The 24,689-nt window shown below is 36.9% G+C and overlaps 1 protein-coding gene across 1 annotated transcript; it reads right to left on the bottom strand.

Moving 5' to 3' along the window:
* Positions 1–22,164: 22,164 nt before the first annotated feature.
* LOC126688514 (small acidic protein 1) lies at positions 22,165–22,593 on the bottom strand. Its single transcript, XM_050383232.1, has one exon. The coding sequence runs from the start codon at positions 22,505–22,507 to the stop codon at positions 22,319–22,321; it is 189 nt and encodes a 62-aa protein (XP_050239189.1). The 5' UTR covers positions 22,508–22,593; the 3' UTR covers positions 22,165–22,318.
* Positions 22,594–24,689: the final 2,096 nt, after the last annotated feature.

The following is a 24,689-nucleotide window of genomic DNA, read 5'->3' on the forward strand; positions in this document are numbered from 1 at the left end:
GGGCGTATGTTTCCCGTGGACAATCTTCATCTTCCACCTGTTGCTCCTATTTCTGTTGCTGCTGCAGCTGCTGCAGTTTCTTCCCTACCTTCTCTTGCACTTTGGCATTCTCGTCTTGGTCATGCACCATCTCCTCGGGTACAACAGTTAGCGTCTAGGGGTCTGTTGGGTTCTGTGTCTAAAGACAATTTTGATTGTACTTCATGTCAATTAGGAAAACAGCCAGCTTTGCCTTTTAATAACAGTGAATCCATTTCTAATAGTATTTTTGAGTTAATTCATTCTGATGTTTGGGGACCTTCTCCTGTTGCTAGTATTGGTGGATCTCGATATTTTGTTGTTTTTATTGATGATTATTCTCATTATAGTTGGATTTTTCCTATGAAATCTCGTTCTGAAATTTTACCAATATACAGCAATTTTGCAAAAATGGTTGAAACACAATTCTCCAAACGTATCAAAACTTTTTGATCTGATAATGCTCTTGAATATACTCAATATGCGTTTCAAGCTCTGTTACATTCCTATGGCACTGTACATCATCTAACTTGTCTAGGTACCTCTCAGCAAAATGGTCGAGCCGAAAGAAAACTTCGTCATATTCTTGACACTGTTCGTGCTCTTCTTCTTTCTGCCAAAGTTCCTGCCCCATTTTGAGGTGAAGCTACTCTTCATGCTATTCATGCAATTAATCGCATTCCAAGTGCTGTCATCCATAATCAGACTCCGTATGAGCGTCTCTTTAGGTCACCCCCTGACTATCATCACCTTCGCTCATTTGGATCTGCTTGTTTCGTTCTTCTTCAGCCTCATGAACACAACAAACTTGAGCCTCGATCTAGACTTTGTTGTTTCCTTGGTTATGGCGAAACTCAAAAAGGGTATAGGTGTTATGATCCTGTCTCTCATCGCCTTCGTGTTTCTCGTAATGTTGTCTTTTGGGAACACCAATTGTTTATTGAACTCTCTCACTTTCGTTCTTCCTTGACTAACTCCTCTGTTTTAGAAATCTTTCCGGATGAATCTCTTGTTCCTTCTACAAATACTTTTGATCCTCCTCTGGACTTCTCTCCAGATATTTTTGATGTTTCTCCTAGACAGGTTGAAGATGAACAGGTTGATGACGAGCTACCCCACCTTGAGCCTGGGTCCCCTGCTCCTGCTCTGCCTGAAGATCCTCCACAAGACATTCCACCTCGCCACTCAACCCGGGTAAGATCCATTCCTCCACATTTACTTGACTATCATTGTTACATTGCCCTTTCTACACTTCACGAGCCTCAAACCTATCGTGAGGACTCTACTGACCCTTTATGGCAGATTGCAATGAAAGAGGAATTTGATGCATTAACCAAAAACCATACTTGGGATCTGGTTACTCTCCCTCCTGGACAGTCTGTGGTTGGTTGTAAGTGGATCTATAAGATCAAGACTCGCTCTGATGGATCCGTTGAGCGCTACAAGGCTCGTCTTGTTGCCAAAGGTTTTACACAGGAGTATGGGATTGATTATGAAGAGACTTTTGCTCCAGTTGCTTGTATCTCATCTGTTCATGCTCTCTTAGCTGTTGCTGCTGCTAGTAAATGGGATCTTTTTCAGATGGATGTTAAAAATGCCTTCCTTAATGGGGATCTAAGTGAAGAAGTCTATATGCAACCTCCTCCTGGTCTCTCTGTTGAATCAAACAAGGTTTGTCATCTTCGACGTGCACTTTATGGTCTTAAACAAGCCCCACGAGCTTGGTTTGCCAAGTTCAGCTCCACTATCTTTCGCTTGGGTTACACTACCAGTTCGTATGATTCTGCATTATTTTTTCGTCGTACTGATAAAGGTACTATTTTGCTTCTTCTATATGTGGATGATATGATCATAGCTGGTGATGACCTCAGTGGCATTCAAGAACTCAAGAATTTTCTCAGTCAGCAGTTTGAGATAAAAGATCTTGGATATCTCAGCTATTTCTTAGGTCTTGAAATTACTCATTCCACAGATGGTCTTTATATTACTCAAGCCAAGTATGCTTCTGACCTGTTGTCTCAAGCTGGACTCACTGACAACAAGACTGTTGACACTCCAGTTGAACTTAATGCGCATCTGACACCCTTAGGGGGGAAACCATTGTCTAATCCTTCTCTTTACAGACAATTGGTTGGCAGCTTAGTTTATCTCACAGTTACTCGTCCAGACATCTCCTATGCTGTTCATCAAGTGAGCCAGTTTTTGTCTGCTCCACGATCAACTCACTATGTTGCTGTTCTGCGCATTCTTCGATACCTGAAGGGTACCCTTTTTCATGGCCTTTTTTACTCAGCTCAGTCTCCTCTTGTACTCCGTGCATTCTCTAATGCTGATTGGGCAGGAGATCCTACTGATCGCAGGTCCATTACAAGTTATTGCTTTCTCCTTGGTTCTTCTTTGATTTCTTGGTGAAGTAAGAAACAAACTTTTGTGGCCCGCTCCAGTACTGAAGCAGAATATCGTGCCCTTACTGATACCACATCTGAGCTCCTTTGGCTACGATGGCTTCTTAAGGATTTTGGTGTGTCCACCTCCTCTGCTACTCCCCTTCATTGTGACAACCAGAGTGCCATTCATATTGCTCACAATGATGTCTTTCATGAACGAACTAAACACATCGAGATTGATTGTCATTTTATCCGTTATCATCTTATCCATGGTGCTCTTAAGCTTTTCTCCGTCTCCTCCAAAGATCAACTTGCAGATATCTTCACCAAGTCACTTCCTAAGAGACGCACTCGTGATTTAGTTGACAACCTCAAGTTAGTCTCACATCCACCTTAAGTTTGAGGGGGGCTGTTAATGTATATTATGTTATGGGCTTTAGGCCCAGTTAGGTTACTTGTATTTCTAACACATACAAAGGATATTGTCTTCGAATGCTTTTGAGTTCACATGTGACTTTGAGCTGAAGCACGTGCCATCAAGAAAATGTGAAGTTTGAAGAATTAAACCATCAGTTCATAATCCTATATTTCTAACAAAAAGAATAAGAAAGGGAACCACAACCCATTAGGTTGTTCTAAATTTATAGAAGAGACAATACACGTCGCCAGAGAAGCTCTCATGACTTAACTATTAGCAGAGGCTAAATGTAAGAACATTCTCAGAATTTTGGATCAAAATCAAACTAATCTTACTCTTCTATGTAAAATTAGAAGCTCTTGAACTTCGACAAAGGCCAAATTGATCCTTCTATTACCATTCCAATATTAGATGGCCAGACAGAAAATACTATCACATGCCATGCACGTTATAATTTAAATAGAATATCACCCTATATATATAGTAAACTTCAATAAAAATTCGTTTTCTTTTTTTCTCTTTCTGTATTCTCGCCATCTTCCTCTCTCTCCAACAACCAAGGACTACCACCTTACCGGCAGCCTCCCAAACAACCACCTCCAAATTCTTCTATATCATTTAAAAATAAAAAATAAAAAATAAAAACTTTTCTATTCTAACTCCTACTTCTCTCTCTCACCCAACATACATACACAATATATCGAGTACTGCAAATCCTAGATCACAGAAAAGAGACCTGATGGTGTTGATGTCCACAACTGAGTCTGATCTTACCGTACTCGAGGGCAAGGGCAACCTCTACATCAAAACCAAAAGGGTCAACAAGGGCTTCTATGAAAACCTACTGAATCATTCTGGTTGGAGACAAGCCCTTTGAGTCTGCCATTATCATTCGTACCATCACGAGTCATTCACAACACTAATGATTTTGAGAGGCGGGTGGTCAAGTGTGGTTCTTACCGCTGCAGGCACTAGCAAAGAAGAATCAAATGAATTTTAAAAAGATTTGTTATTAGTTTTTTTTTTTTATTAGCTTGTATGATAAAATTATTTATTATTAGTTGTTAATCCGTGCAATGCACAGAAAATGTATTGAGAATGATATATGATTTAATCTTAGTTTATTTTACTAAAAAACAGAAATTAAATTCTTATAACACCATATAGCTAAAACAACTATTGGTGCAAACACAAAGAGAAATTGAATAATACTTTTGAATTTTATTAATTTAAAGAGAGAAATTACACAACACTATGTCTGTGTGATATTAATCTGTGTATCAAGTCCAATATTTGACACAGTTCATGTTAGCCCATTAATCACCACAATTAAAAATAATAAAATAGTCTCTCTCCTTTTCAATGTGAGATTAAACATTTTCACTAACTCTTCTTCTTCCATATTCACTCCCACATCTTTACATTTATGTTGTAACATTTATTCATTTTAATTATTTAATATTAAAATGCTCCAACAACAACTATATGTTTCAAACATTTATTAATATAAATAATAGCTCATGAAAATTTCATTAAAAATGACATTTATTATTATTTACAATGCATAAAAAAACTTATGGAACAAATTGAATTTGTTCCCAATATACTAAGTGTAGTTCTTGATCTAACTTCAAAATAAAATCTGCAAAATAGGAATTTAATATTTTAAAAAGGAGATATGATATGTCCACAATATTTTTACAACAAATCCTAAATGACAGGTTGTTACTAGTTATTATTGTTAGGAAAAAAAGTAATCTTAGTGTTAGATTCAAATTAGAACTAATAACAATTAACCACCTATGATTTGTTGTAAAAATATTGTAGATGTAACACCTCTCTTTTAAAAAGTGTTATATCCCTAAACTTATTGTTTAACAGGTGTCTATTGTAGCAACATGTTACAATACCTATCAATAAAACCACAAACGTACCCCTTAATCCCAGACTATCATATAATCTGAAAATTTTCATTAAAATCCATATTTCATAACCCATAGATCCCCATTTTTCATTAGCAAGTACTACATAATGTCTGACTGTCTCTAATGATCCCTAAGATTCTTCTTTCTTTTCTTTTCTTTTTTTTCTTTTTTCTTTTTTTTTTTTCTTATTTAGACCAAATATTAGCAAAACCAAAATCCATAAAAAATCCAATATATGCATAAACATCATTTCCAAACACATATGTTTAGAATCAAAACATACAACGGTAAAACAATATTTCTATCAAATTATCAAATTTATATATATATATATATATATAAATTTGATCATTTATACATATATATATATATATATATATATATGCGTCCAACATAAATAAGACAATTCTGAAACAAACTGTAATTTATTCTAATCCAAACCTACTATATCTCAAAATCTAGAACACCAAAAATTGAAATTGTTATAACAATGGTGTATAAGAATAACCAATGAACAATATTCTGGATGGTTATTATTATTATTATTGTTGGGATAAATGAGCTGAGTAGGAATATTGGGCCGTGGGTCATGCTCGAGGATGTAAGGTAGCCCAAGAATGGTCAAACAGTAAGATAAGCGTGTGGGACAATGGGACGAGGACAAGGACAAGTAATGACGAACAAAGGTTGTCTCCCGAGGATCCAAACTTCCTCCGGAAGCGTTGTGGGGGGTTGGAGCCCGGTCGCCTAGAGAATATCGTGCAAGAGGATACCATACTTCTAAAGATAAGCTTTAGATGAAGGAGTTCACAGTAAACCAGGAAATATCTGAGAAGAAGGCTGCTACCACCATATTAAATGTTCTGCATCTAACCAACTAGCCGCATTTATGTGGAAATGACCCCTGAGCAAGAATATCTCAGCTCACAGCTACCCACAAAGCTTCCAGGATATTTCTGATGGGACAAGCATCCAAAAGATCGCCTACATGATCAACAAGTGGAAGGTTGGGATTGAAAAGAATAGGACTATATAAAAAAATGGCCCCCGTGAAAAATGGGGTACGAAATCTTAGAAGAAAAGGAGAAAAAGAATAGAACATCTTGTACTTAGATAAACTTAAGTGAACATAAGAACACTACATCCTCGGACTTGACCGAGGAGTGTTATTTCCTTCAAATTGTGTTTTCTTATCTTTTTAGCACGAATCCAATCTACTATGACCCATACTTGATTTACAGAGTCTTTTACTTGTAAAATCCACTCTCTAACAAATATATTGTTTTAGGCTTGTTGGGCCATCATCCATCTTCGTTGGGCTGAGGGTCTAATTCCAGTCCTTACAATTGGCGTCGTCTGTGGGAAACAAGGAAGCACTTGTAATCTTGTTTAGTCATGGTGGGTTCATGACCAAATCAAGAAGAATCTATGGGATCTCGACATCAAGACCATTTTCTTAACTTAGAACAGAGGAGAGATCGTAAAGTTAGTGTGCATACGACTCATACTAGTAGAAGTCATTCTAGAACTGGGAGTCATGTCATATGGGGAGGAAACAAGGAATCTTCAGTTGGAGACAGACCATCTACGCAGAAAATTATGTTGTAAATAGAGAATGGCATCTCCTTCAAGCTCTGGATCCGAATTAGGGGAAGATAGCAGTTACAAGCCACGATCAAGAACCCCTCCTAATGAATCCTTTTCCTACAAGGAGGAGTGGTATCATAAACAAAGGAGTAAAAGTCCGACCCATAAGAGCTTGGGGAATGATGCAATGAGTAGAGCTTTGTGCCAGATTTCAAAATCACCGTTTACGCAAATGATTGACAAGGCTAAGGGTATGCATGGGTTGAGTTAAGGGGGTTTTTTGACTCAACCCATCACATAAGTCCAACCCAACCCACATGGGTTGGGTTGGGTCAGGTTAAACCCATGGGTTGGACAATTTTTTTATTACTATTATTATTAAATTGAGCAGAAAAAAAAAATATCACACCTTCCAAATGAGTTGATATACAAAATATATATATTAATATATAAACTAATATTCCAACTCAGTTGTAAACAAAATATGTCTAAGTATCCAATTGAGTTGATAAACAAAATATATATGAACTATTGAACTAGTGTCCTAAGTTCTTGACTCAATTATAAACAAAATATATGTAACTGAGTTGGTAAAAAAAATATACAGAACAAGTATCCTAAGTTCCTAACTTAGTTATAAACAAAATATATCAAACTAAGTTTATAAACAAAATATACAGAACTAGTTCTATGAGTGGATTTCAAAAGAGTTCTATACTAGTCCCACTAAGAACCAAAATATCCAAGCTATCTAGCATTCTAATTTCCAACTAATCTTCCTCTTCCACTGTTATGGTGCTTTGAGATGCAAACTCTGAGACAAATAAATTAAAAAAAAAAAACAATAAATTATACAGTGGAATTTCAAAACCCAAAAGGCTTATATAACAATTAAAAAATTACAATCTTAAAAAATTACTTTGTTGAAAAATTACCTGACTTAAGACCCTCATAGTATATTTTTTACACCGAACTTCCAAATGAGTTCTTAAGTTAGTAGTGCCATAAGTTTTTGACCCAGCAGCATAAGTTTTGCCATAATACTTACATCCAACTCCCTCACCTTCTAATAAGATGAAATGACCCCATACATATGGTGTTTGGTTAGGTTTTTTTATATGGAGATTTGAGGTAGCAGCACAAGTATCTGTTGCCGCCGTTTAAGGAGCCTCATTTGTGGGAATGGATATCACAGGAACCTCATTTGTGCTGCATTGAGTTTCAGATGCCATCTATAAATATAAATATATTTTAAAAACCCAAAGATTAGTATCAATGTAACTCCTTAAAGGCAAACAACACTAATGACTAAACAACAATAGTAAAAACAATAGGAAAAAGGCCAAACAGAGAGAAACCTGCAAAGCAAGATAGAGAGAAAGGGACACAGCAAGTCGGCAAGAGAAAATATTATAGAGTAAGCAATACAACTATGGGTTGAGACAAAGCAAAAACATTTAAAAATCAGCCAAAAGAAAACTAAGAAATCAACAAAGCAAAAGCTAAACATTGATCCACCATGGCAAGAGAGGTAAACATATAGAGTGAGTGAGAGAGAGAAAACATTGAGAAACTTTACCTAACACCGGAAGAGAGAGCTACCACCAAAAGATAGAACCACCGTCGAGCCGATGATAATAGTTGATGGACAGTAGTGGCTCAGTAGAGGGAGAGAGTGTTAGAGTTCAAAAGGGAGTGAAGTGTTAAAAACTTAGAGGGGAGGGGGAGAGGGAGGCGGCACATTAGCTTTGTGTGATTGTGAACTAATAGGATTTTATATATGATAGGAGGAAACCGAGGAAGTGCTGGACGGCTAGTTTTTAAAATTTTTTTTTATTAATTATATAATATATTTAAATATATATTAAAAGAACTAATAGGATTTTATATTATATATGATAGTAAGAAACGAGGAAGTGCTAGACAGCTGGTTTTTAAAAAAAAAAATTATAAATATATAATATATATTAAAATATGGGTGGGTCGGGTCGGGTTTGTAATTTTATGATTCCAACCCAACCCAACCCACTATAAAAATAAAAATAAAAATTTGTAACCCAACCCACTAAGTCCTAAAAATCGACTCAACCTGGTGGGTTGGGTTAGGTTGGATCAGGTTTGGCAGGTTTTCTGCACACCCCTAGACAGGGCCAAACTTCCTCGTCAGTTTGCACAACCCACATTTACCATTTACAACGGGAAGACTGATCCAGTTGAGCACATCAGTCATTTCAATCAGAGGATGGCTGTTCATTCAAGGAATAAGGCTTTAATGTGTAAAGTATTCCCCTCTAGCTTGGGGCCTATCGTGACGAGGTGGTTTGATGGGTTGGATGAAGGCTCAATTAGCTCTTTTCAAGAGCTCGCCAGGGCTTTTGGGGCCCAATTTATTACATGTAGCAAGGTTTCTCATCCCCTAGATTCCTTATTGTCCATGGTGATGAGAAAGGGTGAGACATTAAAAACTTACTCGGATAGGTACTAGGAGACGTTTAATGAGATAGATGGAGAAAGCTTGGGGCCTATCACGACGAGGTGGTTTGATGGGTTGGATGAAGGCTCAATTGGCTCTTTTCAAGAGCTCACCAAGGCTTTTGGGGCCCGATTTATTACATGTAGCAGGGTTCCTCATCCCCTAGATTCCTTATTGTCCATGGTGATGAGAGAGGGTGAGACACTAAAAACTTACTCGGATAGGTACTGGAAGACGCTTAATGAGATAGATGGAGATTTTGAAGACATGGCAATAAGGACATTTAAGGTTGGCCTTCCTACTGAGCATGAATTGAGGAAGTCCTTGACAAAGAAACCAGCGCAAAGCATGCGTCAGCTCATGGACCAGATTGATAAACATAAAAAGGGTTGAGAATGATCAGTAGTAGGGGTAGGGGAAGGCAAAAGTGACTCTCCTTGACCGAAAAGACTTTAGGTCTAAGAGGTATAATAACAACCAACCTTAGAGAGATTTTACTGGACATACTAGGCTTCCCACTACCCAGGTGGTCAACATAGTATTCAAGGAGCCTGTGCATCAGATTCTTGAGAAGATAAAGGTTGAACCATACTTTAAATGGCCAAATAAAATGGAGGGTGACCCCATGAGGCGTAATCAAGGTCTCTATTGCCAATATCATCGAGACCATGGACACACTACAGAAGATTGTAGAACTTTTAGTGACTATCTGGAGTAACTGGTCAAGATCAGGAAGTTGAGACAATTTTTGCACCAACCTCCTGGACAGGGGAGTCAGATTGGGTCAGCATATTAGAGGGAGTCTTCCATGAGACTGTCCCTGGGAACAATCAGTATTATTCTAGCATCCCTAGGTTGGATTGGGGCATGTCCATCTAAGGTTATGTCCATAGCATGACCATGTACCAAGGACTCGGTCCTTGAGTCTAAACGAGGGAGAATGGAAGTCCGACCAGCCTTGAGTTTTTCTGATGATGATAAGATGGGAACAGTTCAACCACATGATGATGCCTTAGTGGTTACCCTTTGAATAGGGGGGTATGATGTAAGGAGGGTCTTGGTAGATCAGGTTAGTGGTGTAGAGATCATTTATCCCAACTTGTATAATGGACTTAATTTGAGGCCTGAGGATCCAGTTAGCTACGACTCCCCTCTAGTAGGGTTCGACGGGAAGACCGTTATCCCAAAGGGCCTAACCAGACCGCCTGTTCAAGCAGGGTCAGAGGTGGTTGAAGTAAGTTTCATTGTGGTGGATGCTTATTCACCATATACTGCTATTTTGGCAAGACAATGGTTTCACGCTATGGGGGTTGTCTCTTCAACTTTGCTTCTAAAGGTGAAATATCCCTCTGGGGACTAGGTTAGGGAGTCAATTGGAAGTCAGGCTATGGCAAGGCAATGCCTAGTTGCGACTATCAGACACCAGTCTGAGGGTGAATCCTCGGCCACCCCAAAAAGGGCCTTGTAGCAATTAATTGAAGTGGAAACATCCTCGAACGTTGTAGATGAAGGTGTGAAGTGCAAGGAGTTAGAGAAAGTTATTATTGATGTTGATGCAAAGAAGTATTTCCAAATTGGAGTTCAATTGTCTCCTCAAGAGAAGGAGGAATTGCTGGCCTTTCTTAGAAAGAATGTTGATTTATTTGCTTAGAGTGCCTATAAAGCTCCTGGGGTGGATCTGAATTTCATTTGTCATCATCTAAATGTCAATGTAACGGTGATCCCTAAGAAACAACCACCTCAGCACTCTTCTAAAGAACATGCCGAGGCTGTTAAGGAAGAAGTTATAAAACTTAAGCGTGCAGGAGAGATTAAGGAGGTCTTTTACCCAGAAGGGCTGGCCAATACCGTTGAGGTGAAGAAGTCAGGAAAGTGGAGAGTTTGCGTAGATTTTACCAACCTAAATAAAGCTTACCCCAAGGATCCTTTCTCGATCCCTCGGATAGACCAATTAATGGACGCTACGATCAGTCATCCTCGGATAAGTTTTTTGGATGCCTTCCAGGGGTATCATCAGATACCATTAGTTTTGGCTGACCAAGAGAAGACTGATTTCATGACGCCAACTAGGAATTATCACTACCGAGTAATGCCTTTTGGATTGAAGAATGCTGGGTCTACCTACGAGAGAATGATGACTAGAATGTTTAAGTCTCAAGTTGGAAACATGAGTACCGAGGAAACATGAGTTATGTCTTAATGCTTCAATGTGTTCTTTTGGTGTCAGTTCTAGTAAATTTTTGGGATATATGATCACACACTGGGGAATTGAGGTTAATCCAGATCATATTAAGGCGATAAATGACTTACGACCTCCTCGAAATCCTAAAGAAGTACAAAAGTTTACTGGAATGACTACTGCCCTAAACAGATTCATTTCTCGGTCAACAGATAGATGTGGACCATTCTTTCAGCTCCTTCACAAATGGAAGGGATTCGAGTGGACTAAAGAGTATAAAATTGCCTTTGAGGGGTTAAAGGAGTATTTGTCTCAACCACCTATTCTTTCTCGGCCGGAAAAGGAAGAAGTTCTTTTTGCTTACATTGCAGTAGCTTGTCATGCAATGAGTTTAGTTTTGGTTAGAATAGAGGCTGGGTTGCAGAAACCAATCTATTATGTAAGCAAATCTTTGCAGGAGGCAGAGATCCGTTATTTGTCATTGGAAAAGTCCATTTTGGCCGTAGTGCATGCAACGAGAAAGCTCCCTCACTACTTTTAAGCACATACTGTGGTGGTTCTCACTCAACTTCCTTTACAATCATTACTTCAGAGGTCTGATTATACGAGAAGGATATCTAAGTAGGGGACGATTTTGGGGGCATTTGACATAAAGTACATGTCTCGCACCGCTATTAAAGGACAGGTACTTGCAGACTTAGTGGCAGAATTCACAGAACACCCGGAGGCAAGTATCGCCAAGGAGGTGGAATTAAGAGGGGTGCAGGTCACAGTGGTTGTGATCCATGAATGTCCATCATGGAACCTTTATGTTGACGGGGCGGCTAACCAAAAGGGGTCTAGAGTAGGGATAGTGATAGTATCTCCAGATAGAATTACTACTGAAAAATCCTTGAGATTGGGCTTCTCAGCCACTAATAATGAAGCTGAATATGAAGCTTTGTTAGCTGAAGTAGCTATGGTCAAGAAACTAGGTGGAAAAGTTGTTGAGGTCTTCTCAGACTCAAGGTTGGTCGTCGGGCAAATTAAAGGTGAGTTGGAGGCCAGGGATCATAGGATGCAAGGATATTTGAGTAAAGCTCGACAATTACAATTTGCCTTTGAGACCTTCTTTATATAGTAGGTCCCAAGGAGTAAGAATACTCAAGCAGACTCTTTGGCAACTTTAGCAACCTCTTCCTCGAGTAATCCTCGTCGAGGATTTATTGATGCCTGCCGAGGTGGAGTTGATAAGGATTGGGGTACACTAGATAAGGGTCGGTCCAAGTTAGATGGATTCCATAGTTGCATTCTTGAAGGAAGGAACGTTGCCTAATGATAGGGAAGAGGCAAATAAAGTTTGAAGAAAAGCTCCACGCTTTTGGCTGTCTGAGGAACAGAAGTTATACAAGCGCTCTTTTACAGGGCCTTATTTACTTTGCATTCACCTAGAAGCGGTGGAACCATTGCTAGAGGAATTGTATGAAGGAATCTGTGGTAGTCATACGAGGGGAAGGTCGTTATCTCATAAACCTCTTACTCAAGGTTACTGGTGGCCAAGTATGCAGAAAGAGGCACATGATTATGTTAAAAAATGTAATCAATGCTAGAGGTTTACCCCAAACATCCATCAGCTTGGGGGCATGCTCAATCCTCTTTCTAAGTTGTGGCCATTTGCAAAATAGGGCTTAGATATTGTAGGCCATTTCTTAGAGCAGTGGGAAACCGAAGATGGCTTCTTGTCGATACTGATTATTTCACAAAGTGGGTCAAGGCTGAGCTGTTGTCTAATATTAGGGATGTTGATGCAAAGAAATTTGTCAGAAAGAATATTGTTACTAGATTTGGGATTCCCCATACTTTTATCTCTAACAATAGGCTCCAATTCGATGGCAAAACTTTCAGAAGATATTGTGGTGAGCTTGGCATTAGGAATAGGTATTCAACCCTGACCTATCCATAGGGGAATGGGCAAGCTGAAGCAGCCAATAAGGTCATAGTTAATGGGTTGAAGAAGAGGCTGGATGAAGCTAAGGGCAGGTGGGTTGATGAGCTTCTATATGTTCTCCGGACATATCGGACCACTCCTTGTCGATCAACTAGGGAAACGCCGTTTTCCATGACTTATGGCTTCGAGGCCGTAATCCCTTTACAGATAGGATTTCCAATGTTAAGAACCAGCCAATTCAATCCCGACGACAATGATCAATTTCTACGGGAGAGTCTGGATTTAATTGATGAACGAAGAGAAGTTACCATGGTTCAACTAGCACATTATCAGCAAAAGCTTAAGCAAGGGTACGACGTGGGGGTGAAGGTCAAATCGTTATCACTGGGGGATTTGGTGTTGAGAAGGATGGAAGGAACTGTAAAGAACCCATCTTGGGGAAAACTAGGACCTAACTGGGAAGGATCATATCACATCACTTCGATGGTCAGGATAGGAGCTTATTTTCTAGAAGATTTAGATGAAAATGTTGTACCACGTTCGTGGAATGTAAATAATCTTCGAAGGTACTATTATTATTGAAAGGCAATCTTGCCATCTTTTATTTTGATGATTACATGCCCCCAATTTTATTTGTTTAAGTATTAAACAGAACTTCGGTCATGTTTAGTTCTTTGGACCATATACCTTGGGTAAATTAATGTTTTTTATTTATTTAAGTATTAAATAGAATCTTGGTCATGCTTGGTTCCTCGGACCACATACCTTACGTAAATTAATGTTTTTTATTTCTCTAAGTGTTAAACAGAATCTCGGTTATACCTGGTTCCTTGGACCACATACATTGGGTAAATTAATGCTTTTTATTTCTCTAAGTGTTAAACAGAATTGATCATACCTGGTTCCTTGGACCACATACCTTGGATAAATTAATGCTTTTTATTGCTCTAAGTATTAAACAAAACCTTGGTCATGCCTAGTTCCTTGGACCACATACCTTAAGTAAATTAATGCTTTTTATTGCTCTAAATATTAAACAGAACCTCGGTCATGCCTAGATCCTTGGACCATATACCTTGGGTAAATTAATGCTTTTTATTTCTCTTAGTGTTAAACAGAACCTTGGTCATGTCTGGTTCCTCGAACCACATACCTTGGGTAAATTAATGCTTTTTATTGCTTTAAGTGTTAAACAGAATCTCGATCATGCCTAGTTCCTTGGACCACTAAACTTGAGTAAATTAATGTTTTTTATTTGTTTAAGTGATAAACATAATTTCAATTATGCATGGTTCCTGAGACTACACACCTCAAGCGCATTAGCATCGTTTATTTGATTAATTCTCAGGTACATAAGTATTTTATTAAGTATTTTCTTTGCTTTGTTGCTTGGGTATTTGTGAATATACTAGAACCGCTTTGTGTCAATTGACAATCTTTGGAGACTTACAGTTCATTCTTAAAAATTCAATCGTAACTATGATTAAGATAAGATTGATAGCAATGTGTATTATGCATTAAAAAAAATCATCATAATAGTAATATATGCTCTGAAAGAAAACCGAGACTTTTCACTAAATCATGGAATCTTCCTTTGGAAAAACAAGGGGAGTACATTACACTTTGTATCATTTCCTTTCTAGAAACAATATAAAAAAAATATAAATAAATAAAGTTAAAGTTAACAAAAGTACTAAGTTAACAAAAGTGTTATGGAGCAGTAAGGTCCTAGCTACCATAGGGTCCTAGCTGCCTGTGGATGGTGGAGGATCAGCCTTGGTTGTTGGTGGTGACTCTGACTACTCAGCTTCTTTTCCCTGGGAAACCTTTTTTTTCTTTTGGCACCTTTGGAGTTTCCGAGATAGCTTTTGTGGCAGCCTCATTTCCCTGGGAAACGTCTTTCCCTTTTGATGCCTATATGGATTCAGAAGTGGCTTTTGTGGTACCTACGCTAGCAAGTTGAATAGCTACGAAAGCTTTGGCAATAGATGAAGCAGTGGTAAAGGCCTTACCAACAGGCTGAGCAGTTGTGGGAACCTTAGGAATAGGGGTTGCTTAGGAGGCAGGAGGAGCTGCTATTTGCAACGCTGAAGGGTAGAAAATATTCTCTGTCTTCCTCAGATCCGAGAAAGCTCCTACTTTAGCCAAATTCAATGCCTCGGTCCACACTTACAGACAATAGCCTCAACAGACTCCTATGACCTAAGCCTTGAGAGTGTCCTCTGTTTCCTTCACCCCAGTGTCATAGCTGGATTGTTAAGCCTCAGCGAGAGCTTCCTCTTTCTTCTCTAGCTCTTTTTTTTTAGCCTCGATCTGTTCGCGGGCAATGGCCAATTGTTCCTTGACCTTACGAAGCTACAGATGTTGATCCTAGGCCTACTTCTCAACGCTGGCTAGTGCAGTTTCAACACTTTTCTTCTCCCTATTTGCCTCAGTCAACTTGGTGCCAAGATCCTTAATCTTTTTTCTCAGCCATAGTTAGAGTCTTGACAGCAGTTACACGGCGTGCCTCCTCGTTCTTCAATTAAGCATGGGCATCATCCACCCATTCCTCAGCGATATTTGTTGCTTGGATTACCTAGAAGAAAGCAGCAAAGTGAATCTTTTTAAAAAATAATAATATAAGTACATGACAACAATAATGAAAAAAATATACGTATATATGATACAAGAAATAGACTGAAGTGCATAGCATGGCCAAGTCCCTCTTCAAGGTTAGAAACACCTTGTGCTTTTTTAGAGTCCTCAGGTCGGCCATGTCTTGAGGCAGAAGTAGAGGTTGTTCCAATGTGTTGGCTACGTAGTCAGCTTTGCCTTTCTGGAAGTCCCTAATGGAAGAGTCCAGTAGGAGTAGGGCTCCATCTAGCTCAAGTGGTGGGGTCCAGGTGGGAACCTTAAGGCGACGCTCAACTACCACCTCCGCATCCATACCTCAACCGAGGTCTTTCTTTGTGCCCCTTTGGCGATTTTTGCCCCTTTTTTTGGCTCAAGTACTTTAGAGGGAACAACTTCACCATCTTCGAACACTTCCTTACCCTTTCTATCTCTCTTCCTCTTCTTATCTGCTTGTTCGGGAGGGGAAGTATGGGTAGGGAGGGGAGTCGGAGGCCGAGGCTGGGCAGCCACCTCGGGAGTAGACCCTCCAGCGTGCGATTCCAAAAGTTCAAGGAGGTTGGTGTTCTTTCTCCATTAGAGCACCATGGCTTCTAGAACATTGGATGGCTCTTGACTGCTACTTACTTGAGCAAAGGGTAAATGGGAGAAGGTAGCACGTGGAGACTCTGTGGGGAGTGGCTGATCAAAAACCTCAAAATCCTCTTCAGAGTCTACAACCTCAATTATTCTAGTCGTTTCTTCTTCGGGAGTTGGGTGTGAGGAGGTTGCTTCTTCCTTGGTAACACGCTGGATGGGCAACTCAACTTGCTGAGTACCTTCAAGTGGAGGACTAGCAAGAAATCTAGGTACTGCGATGTTGATTTGCTACAATAGAGGATCCTTAGCCTTTATGACGTACTAGGGGGACTGAAAACTGGATGAGATCGGCTTGTATCCGAGGATGACGTGAGAGTCACGCAGCTGTCCGTCCATATGGAGAAAAATCTCAGACTTGAGTATCATGGTGAGGTCAGGTTCGTTATCGAAATTGAAATTGGGGGCTGTGAAATTCTTGTTTGCAAAAATCCAAAGAACAAAGGTATAGTTAGAGAAAAGGTTTGTTAAACCAAAAGAAATATGTTTTTGAACTACAAGAAGAGAAACAAAAAACTATGAGATTGAAGTGTTCACTGTCAAAACAGGGTACTTAAACCTAAAATACCCCACCTAGTTGCCCTTCTCGTGTCGGAAAATGAAGACCATCATGCCACTCACCCGAGATAATCAAAAAATCTTGGTCCATGCCCTTGTTAAATTCAGGGAGACACGAGATGAGCCTGACTTCGGAAACCCTAGTTTTAAGGTAATATCTCATACTCTTAAGGTGTAGGCAATTATACACCTAGTTGACATCGTGATGGGTAAGATTTACTCCCATCTTTTCATTAAGGGCGTCCACGCTACCTAATATTCTAAATAGGTTTAGGGAACATTAAGTTATATAATGAATATATATTGTGTAAGATTAAATTTTTATAATTAAAAAAAAATCATATATAAGTCCAAAGTTAATTGAATGGAATATGGTAGATAATTATGCAACTAATATAAAAGGAGATGCCTGAAAAATATAAAGGGAGTTTGCAAATTAAAACTAAAGTGCATATTTAAATGAAAAACCTGAATTCAATAATTGAAAGCATATTTAAGTGGTAACCTCAATGTAATAGTTAATAAAAGTAGATAAACTTACGTAAAAATTGAATTTTTGTCCTTGAAAGTGAGGAAGGAGACACTGAATTTCACCCTATCAAAACAAAATGTGTAAATATAAACTTCAAGAAATTTTTTTGAGAAAAACTTTTGATCAAGTGCTTCGAAACCTCAAGGAAACTCTCAGAAAAGAAAAAATATATAAATAAATGAATAAATAAATAAACCAAACAAAATTGTGAATTTATTTTTTGAAGCCAAAAGAGACTAAACTTGAGAGAAAAACAAATAACAAATAACTTTAAAAAAAATGAAAGAAACTTGGACGTCAAAATATTAATGAAAAAAATCATGAATTTGACCTTATTAGTTATAGTGACTTGAAAATCTAAAGATGAGAGTCATGGTATAATAAAACTATTATCCATAATCATTCTTATATTTATCCAACAAACAAAATTTCAACCATGGTAAACTTCAACCCAAAAAAAAAAGGTGATAAAAAGTTGTTTCTATATAAAACAATAATTTAAAATTGTGAAGAAGTTGTTATAAGCAACAAAAAAAAAAAAAAAAAAAAAAAAAAAAAAAAAAAAAAGGAATTTATTTAAAATCAAATGCCATAAAAATCAAGTTGTTAACGTTAATTACAATTTTTTTTCCATAATATACGGTAAAAATCAAGCTGTTAACGTTAATTACAATTTTTTTTCCTAATATACGGTAAAGATCAAGTTATCAATGTTATTAGCTTTTTTTTTTTTTTTTTTGGCTATCCAAAAATTTCATATTTATCCAATAAATAAATAAATTAAAACTATATATATTTGAAAAAAAAGTAGATAACAAATTTATTATTAATTCCTCTCCGTGTGTATATCCTCCCAATGAAAGTTTTTTTTTTTTTTTTAATTTATGAGATTAGCTATACTTCTACGTACACAACTACACATTTTAATACTTTATGCTTTGGATTTTGTTTTCTTTCTATCCTATTATTTGAGGCTTTGTTGATAATATTTAGATAAATACAATTGTAGGTTGTAGTTGTATGGCACCAACCAACTAAATTGACTTCCCAAAGAAGAAAACCAACTAAATTTAGTCTCTTTTTAAAATTTTATGTTTTGTTGAATGTAGGTAGCATGTTTTGTTAAAACACTTATTTTTAATGTAAGTTGTATGTTTTGTTAAAACTACTTTTTTATAATACACTACACATACAAATAAAGATTAAATGGATTAGATGAAGAATTTGGATTATAATACACTACACTTAGAAAATAAGGATTAAATAGACTAGATGAAGAATTTAGATTGTAATCAAATTAAAATTTTTATCAACTTAGAAATTATTACAAATGGATTAGATGAAGAATTTGGGTTGTAATCAAATTAAGATTTCTATCAACTTTGAAATTATAGGAGAAAAAAAATTATATACATATTTTTAAAATCTAAAAAAAAAAAAAAAAATTGCAATTCGGTAAAGCCACTTGGCACAATCACAACTTCTAAACCCAACTTTTATTATATAATATAGTATATGATATGTGTGCGTAGATTATTATGCAGCATCAATGCACAGCACATAATAGCACATAATGATATGACTAATTTGGGAATTTATCCAAGTTCAAGGGGTCCCTTCTTAGAATATCACTATATTTTTCTCCAAAAAAAAAATATATATATATATATATATTATTGTATTTTTCTATCGTTTACCTCAAAAAAAATATATATATATATATATATATATATATATCACTGTATTTTGTTACCATGCGCATTCTTAGACCCACGTTTCCACCATCCTCTCTCAGTTTTCATGTCTTCAGGTTCAGGGATTCATGGATGACTGATTCTAACCAAGGGAGACAGACTCAACAGGAACTTCACTCCTTAAAATTTCCAAAAACTCTAGTAGAAAGAAATATTTTATCTTTGCATTCCCACATTTATAAAAGATAATTTTCCTGAAATAGCCACCCAAAAAAAACCTTAAACTAGGTAGTATCAACCACCAACCAAAAACAACACCAAAAGCCACCATCTAGCTTACAACATGCTGGATTCAAATGGGAGTGAACATAATAAAGTGGGGAATGGGAAGCTAATTCACATATGGGATGACAAATGGCTGCCAACACCATCTACCTACAAAGTCATCTCACCTCCAAGTAATATCCCTCAATTCCCAATGGTCTCCTCCCTAATTGATCCAATGACAAGGTGGTGGAGAGTGAACATAATAAAGGCCGCCTTCCTTCCTTTTGAAGCGGAAACAATCCTAAAGATTCCCTTAAGTCATGACCTTCCTGAAGACAAAATCATTTGGATTGGAAATAGCCATGGGAACTTCACTGTAAAAAGTGTCTACCATCTAGCTTACAACATGCTGGATTCAAATGGGAGTGAAGAATGTTCAACCGGAGACCCGTGCAAACTGATTTGGAGGAAGCTTTGGCACTTAAATCTCCCACCTAAAATTAAGATCTTTTCTTGGAGAGCTTGTATTAATGGCCTTCCTACGATGGAAGCCGTAAACCAGAGAGGGATTTCCCATTCTAAGACCTGCCCGGTTTGTAAAAATGAAGCTGAAAATCTTGACCATGCTCTCCTTAGCTGCACTTCCTCATCATTGGTCTGGAATTTTTGGCTGGAGAATCCGCTGAATACCCATGGTATTAAAAACTCTTTCCTTGACTCTACTATCTTCATTCTCTCCCATGCAACACCCCAAGACTCAGAGCTTTTCTTTACTATTGCTTGGGCCATCTGGTACAATAGAAACAAGGTTGTTCATGAGGGTTGTGGGCTCCCTCCCAATCAGGTGTGGCTTATGGCGAAGAGTAATGTTGAAAATTATGTAGGCTCGGCATTGTGGGATTTCAGTCTCCCAAGGGCTACCCCAACTTGCTGGGTTCCCCCTCCCCACGGCTTTCATAAAATAAATGTAGATGGGGCGTCTTCTGACTTGGAAAATTCTTCTAGCATCGGTGTTGTCATTAAAGATAGCTTTGGCAAAGTTGTAGCTGCTCTCAACAAGCCTCTTCAAGTTTGCTTTACTGCTGAACTTTCAGAAATAATGGCTCTGGAGCATGGTGTTCTTTTGGCTCAGGAGCTTCAGCTATCCAGGATCATAATTGAATCAGATTCGCAGAACGCCATTCAAGCAGTCCAAGACAAGGCCACAGGCAGCAGCTATGGGCACATTGTGCAGAGTATTCTTCAAGCTTGTGAATCTTTTGAGACCTGCATCTTCAAACATTTAAGCAGAAACTTCAACTCCGTTGCTCATGAGCTTGCTCATTTTGCTAGAAGGTGCAGAAACCTCTGGATTGGAGTCATGTCCCCTTGTGTAACTTCTTTTATTTCTAGCTGATATGTTTGTAATTTGAGCTTCTATCCTGCTCCGCAGGTAGTCTCTGTATGACTCTTTGTTATGGTTTAATTCCATACCATTTCCCTTTCAAAAAAAAAAAAAAAAAAGCCACCAAAACTCTACAAATATCTGCAACTCATGATGCAAATGTTCAAACCAAAATTTCTCTTTTTATGGACAACTACCTCAGCTTGTCCAATAGTTAACCCATTTGTGTGTTTGAAGCAATTAAAGGTCCATGTAATGTAACCCATTCAGCAAAACTGGCTTAATGTCTGAATCATTCTAATCTAATTTATATTATTAGATGAACATGCTGCCTTAATGCAACCCAAAAAAAATCCAGCTGATCAGCAACATTAGCCAAAAGTACCAAATCCAATACACCTCGAGTGCATTAAAACAGACAAGCAACCTAGCCTACCAAGGTTAAACCAAAGTGTGATCAAATACAATAATTAGCATTCCAAATAACATAGATACTACAGATCCCAAACTCAAGGTCAAGGATGTTAGATAGCCAAATAAGGTCAAATCCATCACCTAACAATAAAAAATTTCAAAGAAATTAAAACATTTACTGGTCCTAGCAGATTCACAAAATTTCTAAAAGTACCAGCATCCTGCTTAAAGTCAGATATGTAGGTTTTCTGGATATCATTGTTGTAACCAAATCATACCTTCATCAAAACAGCATGAATCCTAAATCAAACACCACAGCAAATCCATACTAAGTCCCACAAAGCAAATCTGCCTCTGAATTGGAGCAACAATCACTAAAATTCAATCATGACCACAAACACCTAATGGAAAATTCCAAATAACACAGAAAATGAGACAGGTAATTTTCTTGGGAACCTTACAAAGAAGAACCCAATGCGGATTATACTCGTATGCAAGACGATTTCTCAGATAGAAAATACCTGAGACAGTCCCCACCCATGTTGGATGGGTAGAACTTTAAGTAGATAAAACTTGCATTAACTCAAAGATGAACCACATAAGCAGAGAGTCCTGTTCAGCTCAACAGCATATTTACGCACAGACTAATGCTCACTATATCTCCAGGCAAAATACAACAACCTATTCTAATTAAGTTAAGAATTCCATTTGTGTATTATTTTATAAAAACATGTTAAATTAAATAAAAGATATTGAGAGAGAAAATAAAAGCAGGAGACCCGTTTGGATAGAGGGGGAGTAAAGTAGAGTTGGCACTAATTTCCTGTCAACTCTACTCTACTCCCCCTCAATCCAAATACATCCACAACAGGGCTACATCTTTCACTCCTTTAAATTAATAATAAATTATAATGGAATCCACATTTATATATAATGGGGTTTTGACTTGCATATTGATTCTTCGTTCTTCAATCACACGAGTTATCTAGCAATCACATTCCCTTGAATTTTCTTTTATTTTCAATCGATTTTCTAAGCAACCAAACAGAGGAAATTTTCTCTGCAATTTACAGAAACCCTAAAAAAAAAAAAAGTAAAACATAAAAATCACCATAACTCAAGAACATGGCAAAAATATTTAAAGATTCAACAAGGTCGAAACTAGATATCTACAGATATTCATATATTGAATTAAAGCGGCAGACACATAGTTTCATAACAGAGAAATAAAAAGATTTTAAAACAGAGCCTAGAAAAGAAGAAACATTCATAAATCATGATGATAAAGATGAAGACGAAGACGGGTTCAATTGATGTCAGAGTCATCGAAGTCGTCTTCGAATGCGTTGTAGAAATCGGCATCGGCGAGCTTGCTGTCCATGGAGATGACGCCCTCACCGAAGATCTCGAGTGGATCAACGTCGTCCACGTCCATGGCCATAGTCGAAGGCTGGTCGTCCATGTCCGCGAAGAAGTCCATCGGCATTGCTCTCATCTCCTTCTAGGGCTTTGCTAATTCGGTTTTCTGATAAAATATCTCTCGCTTCTGTAGGTTCTAGAGGAATTATTGCAAAGCTTTATATAATGAGGGTGAGTTCACTCAAATTTCTTTTTCTTTTTTTTAAAAGGCGTATTGTTTGACGGCGTGTCGTTTTATTTAAAAGTTTAGTACACCAGTCCTTCTATCCAAAAAAAAAAAAAAAAACTTCCATACGTTCTTACAAAGTTACAATCCTACCCAAGTGACCCAACCTTTATCACAAAAAGTTTCGTACTCCACCTTCTATTTTTTTTAAAAAAAATGCCACACGTTAAAAAATAATAATAAAACTCACGTAGAAATCAATTTCAACTTCTTAAAAAAAAAAAAAATTTAAAAATGATAAATTACAATTTACTCATTTATGGTTTGGCCAAAATTTAAATTATCTATCTGTAGTTTGAAATTTAATACTTTAGGCACTTGAGGCTAACTTAATTAGAATTCCGTAATCCACATCTGTTAAAAAATTGCTAAATATGTAATTTTGTTCTACTTTTATGTCTCTATTTTCCAAAAACATAAAAATACAAGATCAAATAAGATAAAAAAGAATCCAGCAGAATACTTGTATCGTGAGATTTCAAACCATAGGTAGACAACTTGAATTTTGGTCAAATTTCAGATGTGTAAAGTGTCAAATTTCAAACCATAAATAGGTAACTTAAATTTTAGTCAAACTATAGGTAGATAAGTTGTAATTTGTGTTGTGAATAATACACAAAATAATAAAGGAAGAATAAGGATAACACAAAAGACAAACAGAAATAGATAACTTGGAGGCACAAAATTGTTATCTTTAGACAATATTTGCCCCCACACTCTTGTTACTAAATGATTATCGCAAATTTATCCCCATGATACAACCAAGTTGTTGGGTTCTACAGATAGCAATTCTGAAAAATAACCACAGGATTTCTTGTGTTTTTCTCTAACTTACTATTTTGTGGAGTCAGTTGTTTTTCAAGTGAACATAAATCTCTATTTATACCTATAGGGTTATATTTCATCAAAAGGCACGTATGGAGAGTCAAAATGTTTCATAAAACCGTTCACAAAGCTTGATACCTCTTCAAACATTCAGAACAGTTACAAGAAAATTCTGTAGAAAATTTAGTTTTATGAGTTTCGATCGGTCGAGAGTTCCTTTCGTTCAATTGAATGCTCTTTTCAATCAATCGAATAGTGATCAAATCATCCAAAGACTCCAGGATTATTTTCTTACTATTTCAATCGATCGAGCCAAAGCTTCAACTGGTTGAAAATACTGAATTTTAAATTTTCACTTAGAAAATTCCAAAACTTGAATTTTTACTTTATGAAACAATACTCTCCAAACTCGAACATCGTTATTACAACCTATCCATATATATACCTATATATACAACAATTTGCCCCAAAGAAAACTTCCATTTTCATTTCTTCCTCTCTTTCCCTTTTCAACATTGTGGAATGCGTAAGGAAAAATTCTAATAACATCCCTCAAACTGCAAACTTACAATATTCTTTCAGTTCTTCCGCACTCTCTGTTTCATATATTGAATTTTTTTCAATGGTCAAGCGTTTTCTGTAAAATTTGGTAAGCTTTTGAACAAAATTATATACTACTTTCTCAATTGAATTATCTTGTGTATTGTACCTTTTCAACTACGCATGAATTATATGAAATGTGTTATAGAAAATTTGATTATGAATAAAAAATTATGACTCTAAAGAGTCTAAACAAACAAAAAAAAAAAGTCTCATCGCACGCACAAAGCGAGTGTGATGAGGCTAGTAATTAATAGTTTTTTTTTTTTACTGTACTTTTTTTAAAATGTTATTTTCAACTCAAAAACATATTTTGATGAACCTTAAAGTAATTGGTTTTAGTCCATAAATAATTTAAAGTGATCAATTTTAGTTCTAATGAAATAATGACATATCATTATTTCATTGGAAATAAAATTTTGTTGTGTAGTGTCATCCAATTTTGTAACGAAAATTGTAGTGTAGCTAAGGAGAAAAGGAAAACAAGAACACATCAAAAGCACCAATAATATGTAGAAAAATATGATTGAAACCTAGGAAAATAAAGTTTGGTAAATTCAATAATTAAAATCACTAGGGTATTAAGAGTTTGTCCACCAATATTGTT

The sequence above is a fragment of the Quercus robur genome, chromosome 6 (assembly GCF_932294415.1).
Source record: "Quercus robur chromosome 6, dhQueRobu3.1, whole genome shotgun sequence".
NCBI classification, from domain to species: Eukaryota; Viridiplantae; Streptophyta; class Magnoliopsida; order Fagales; family Fagaceae; genus Quercus; species Quercus robur.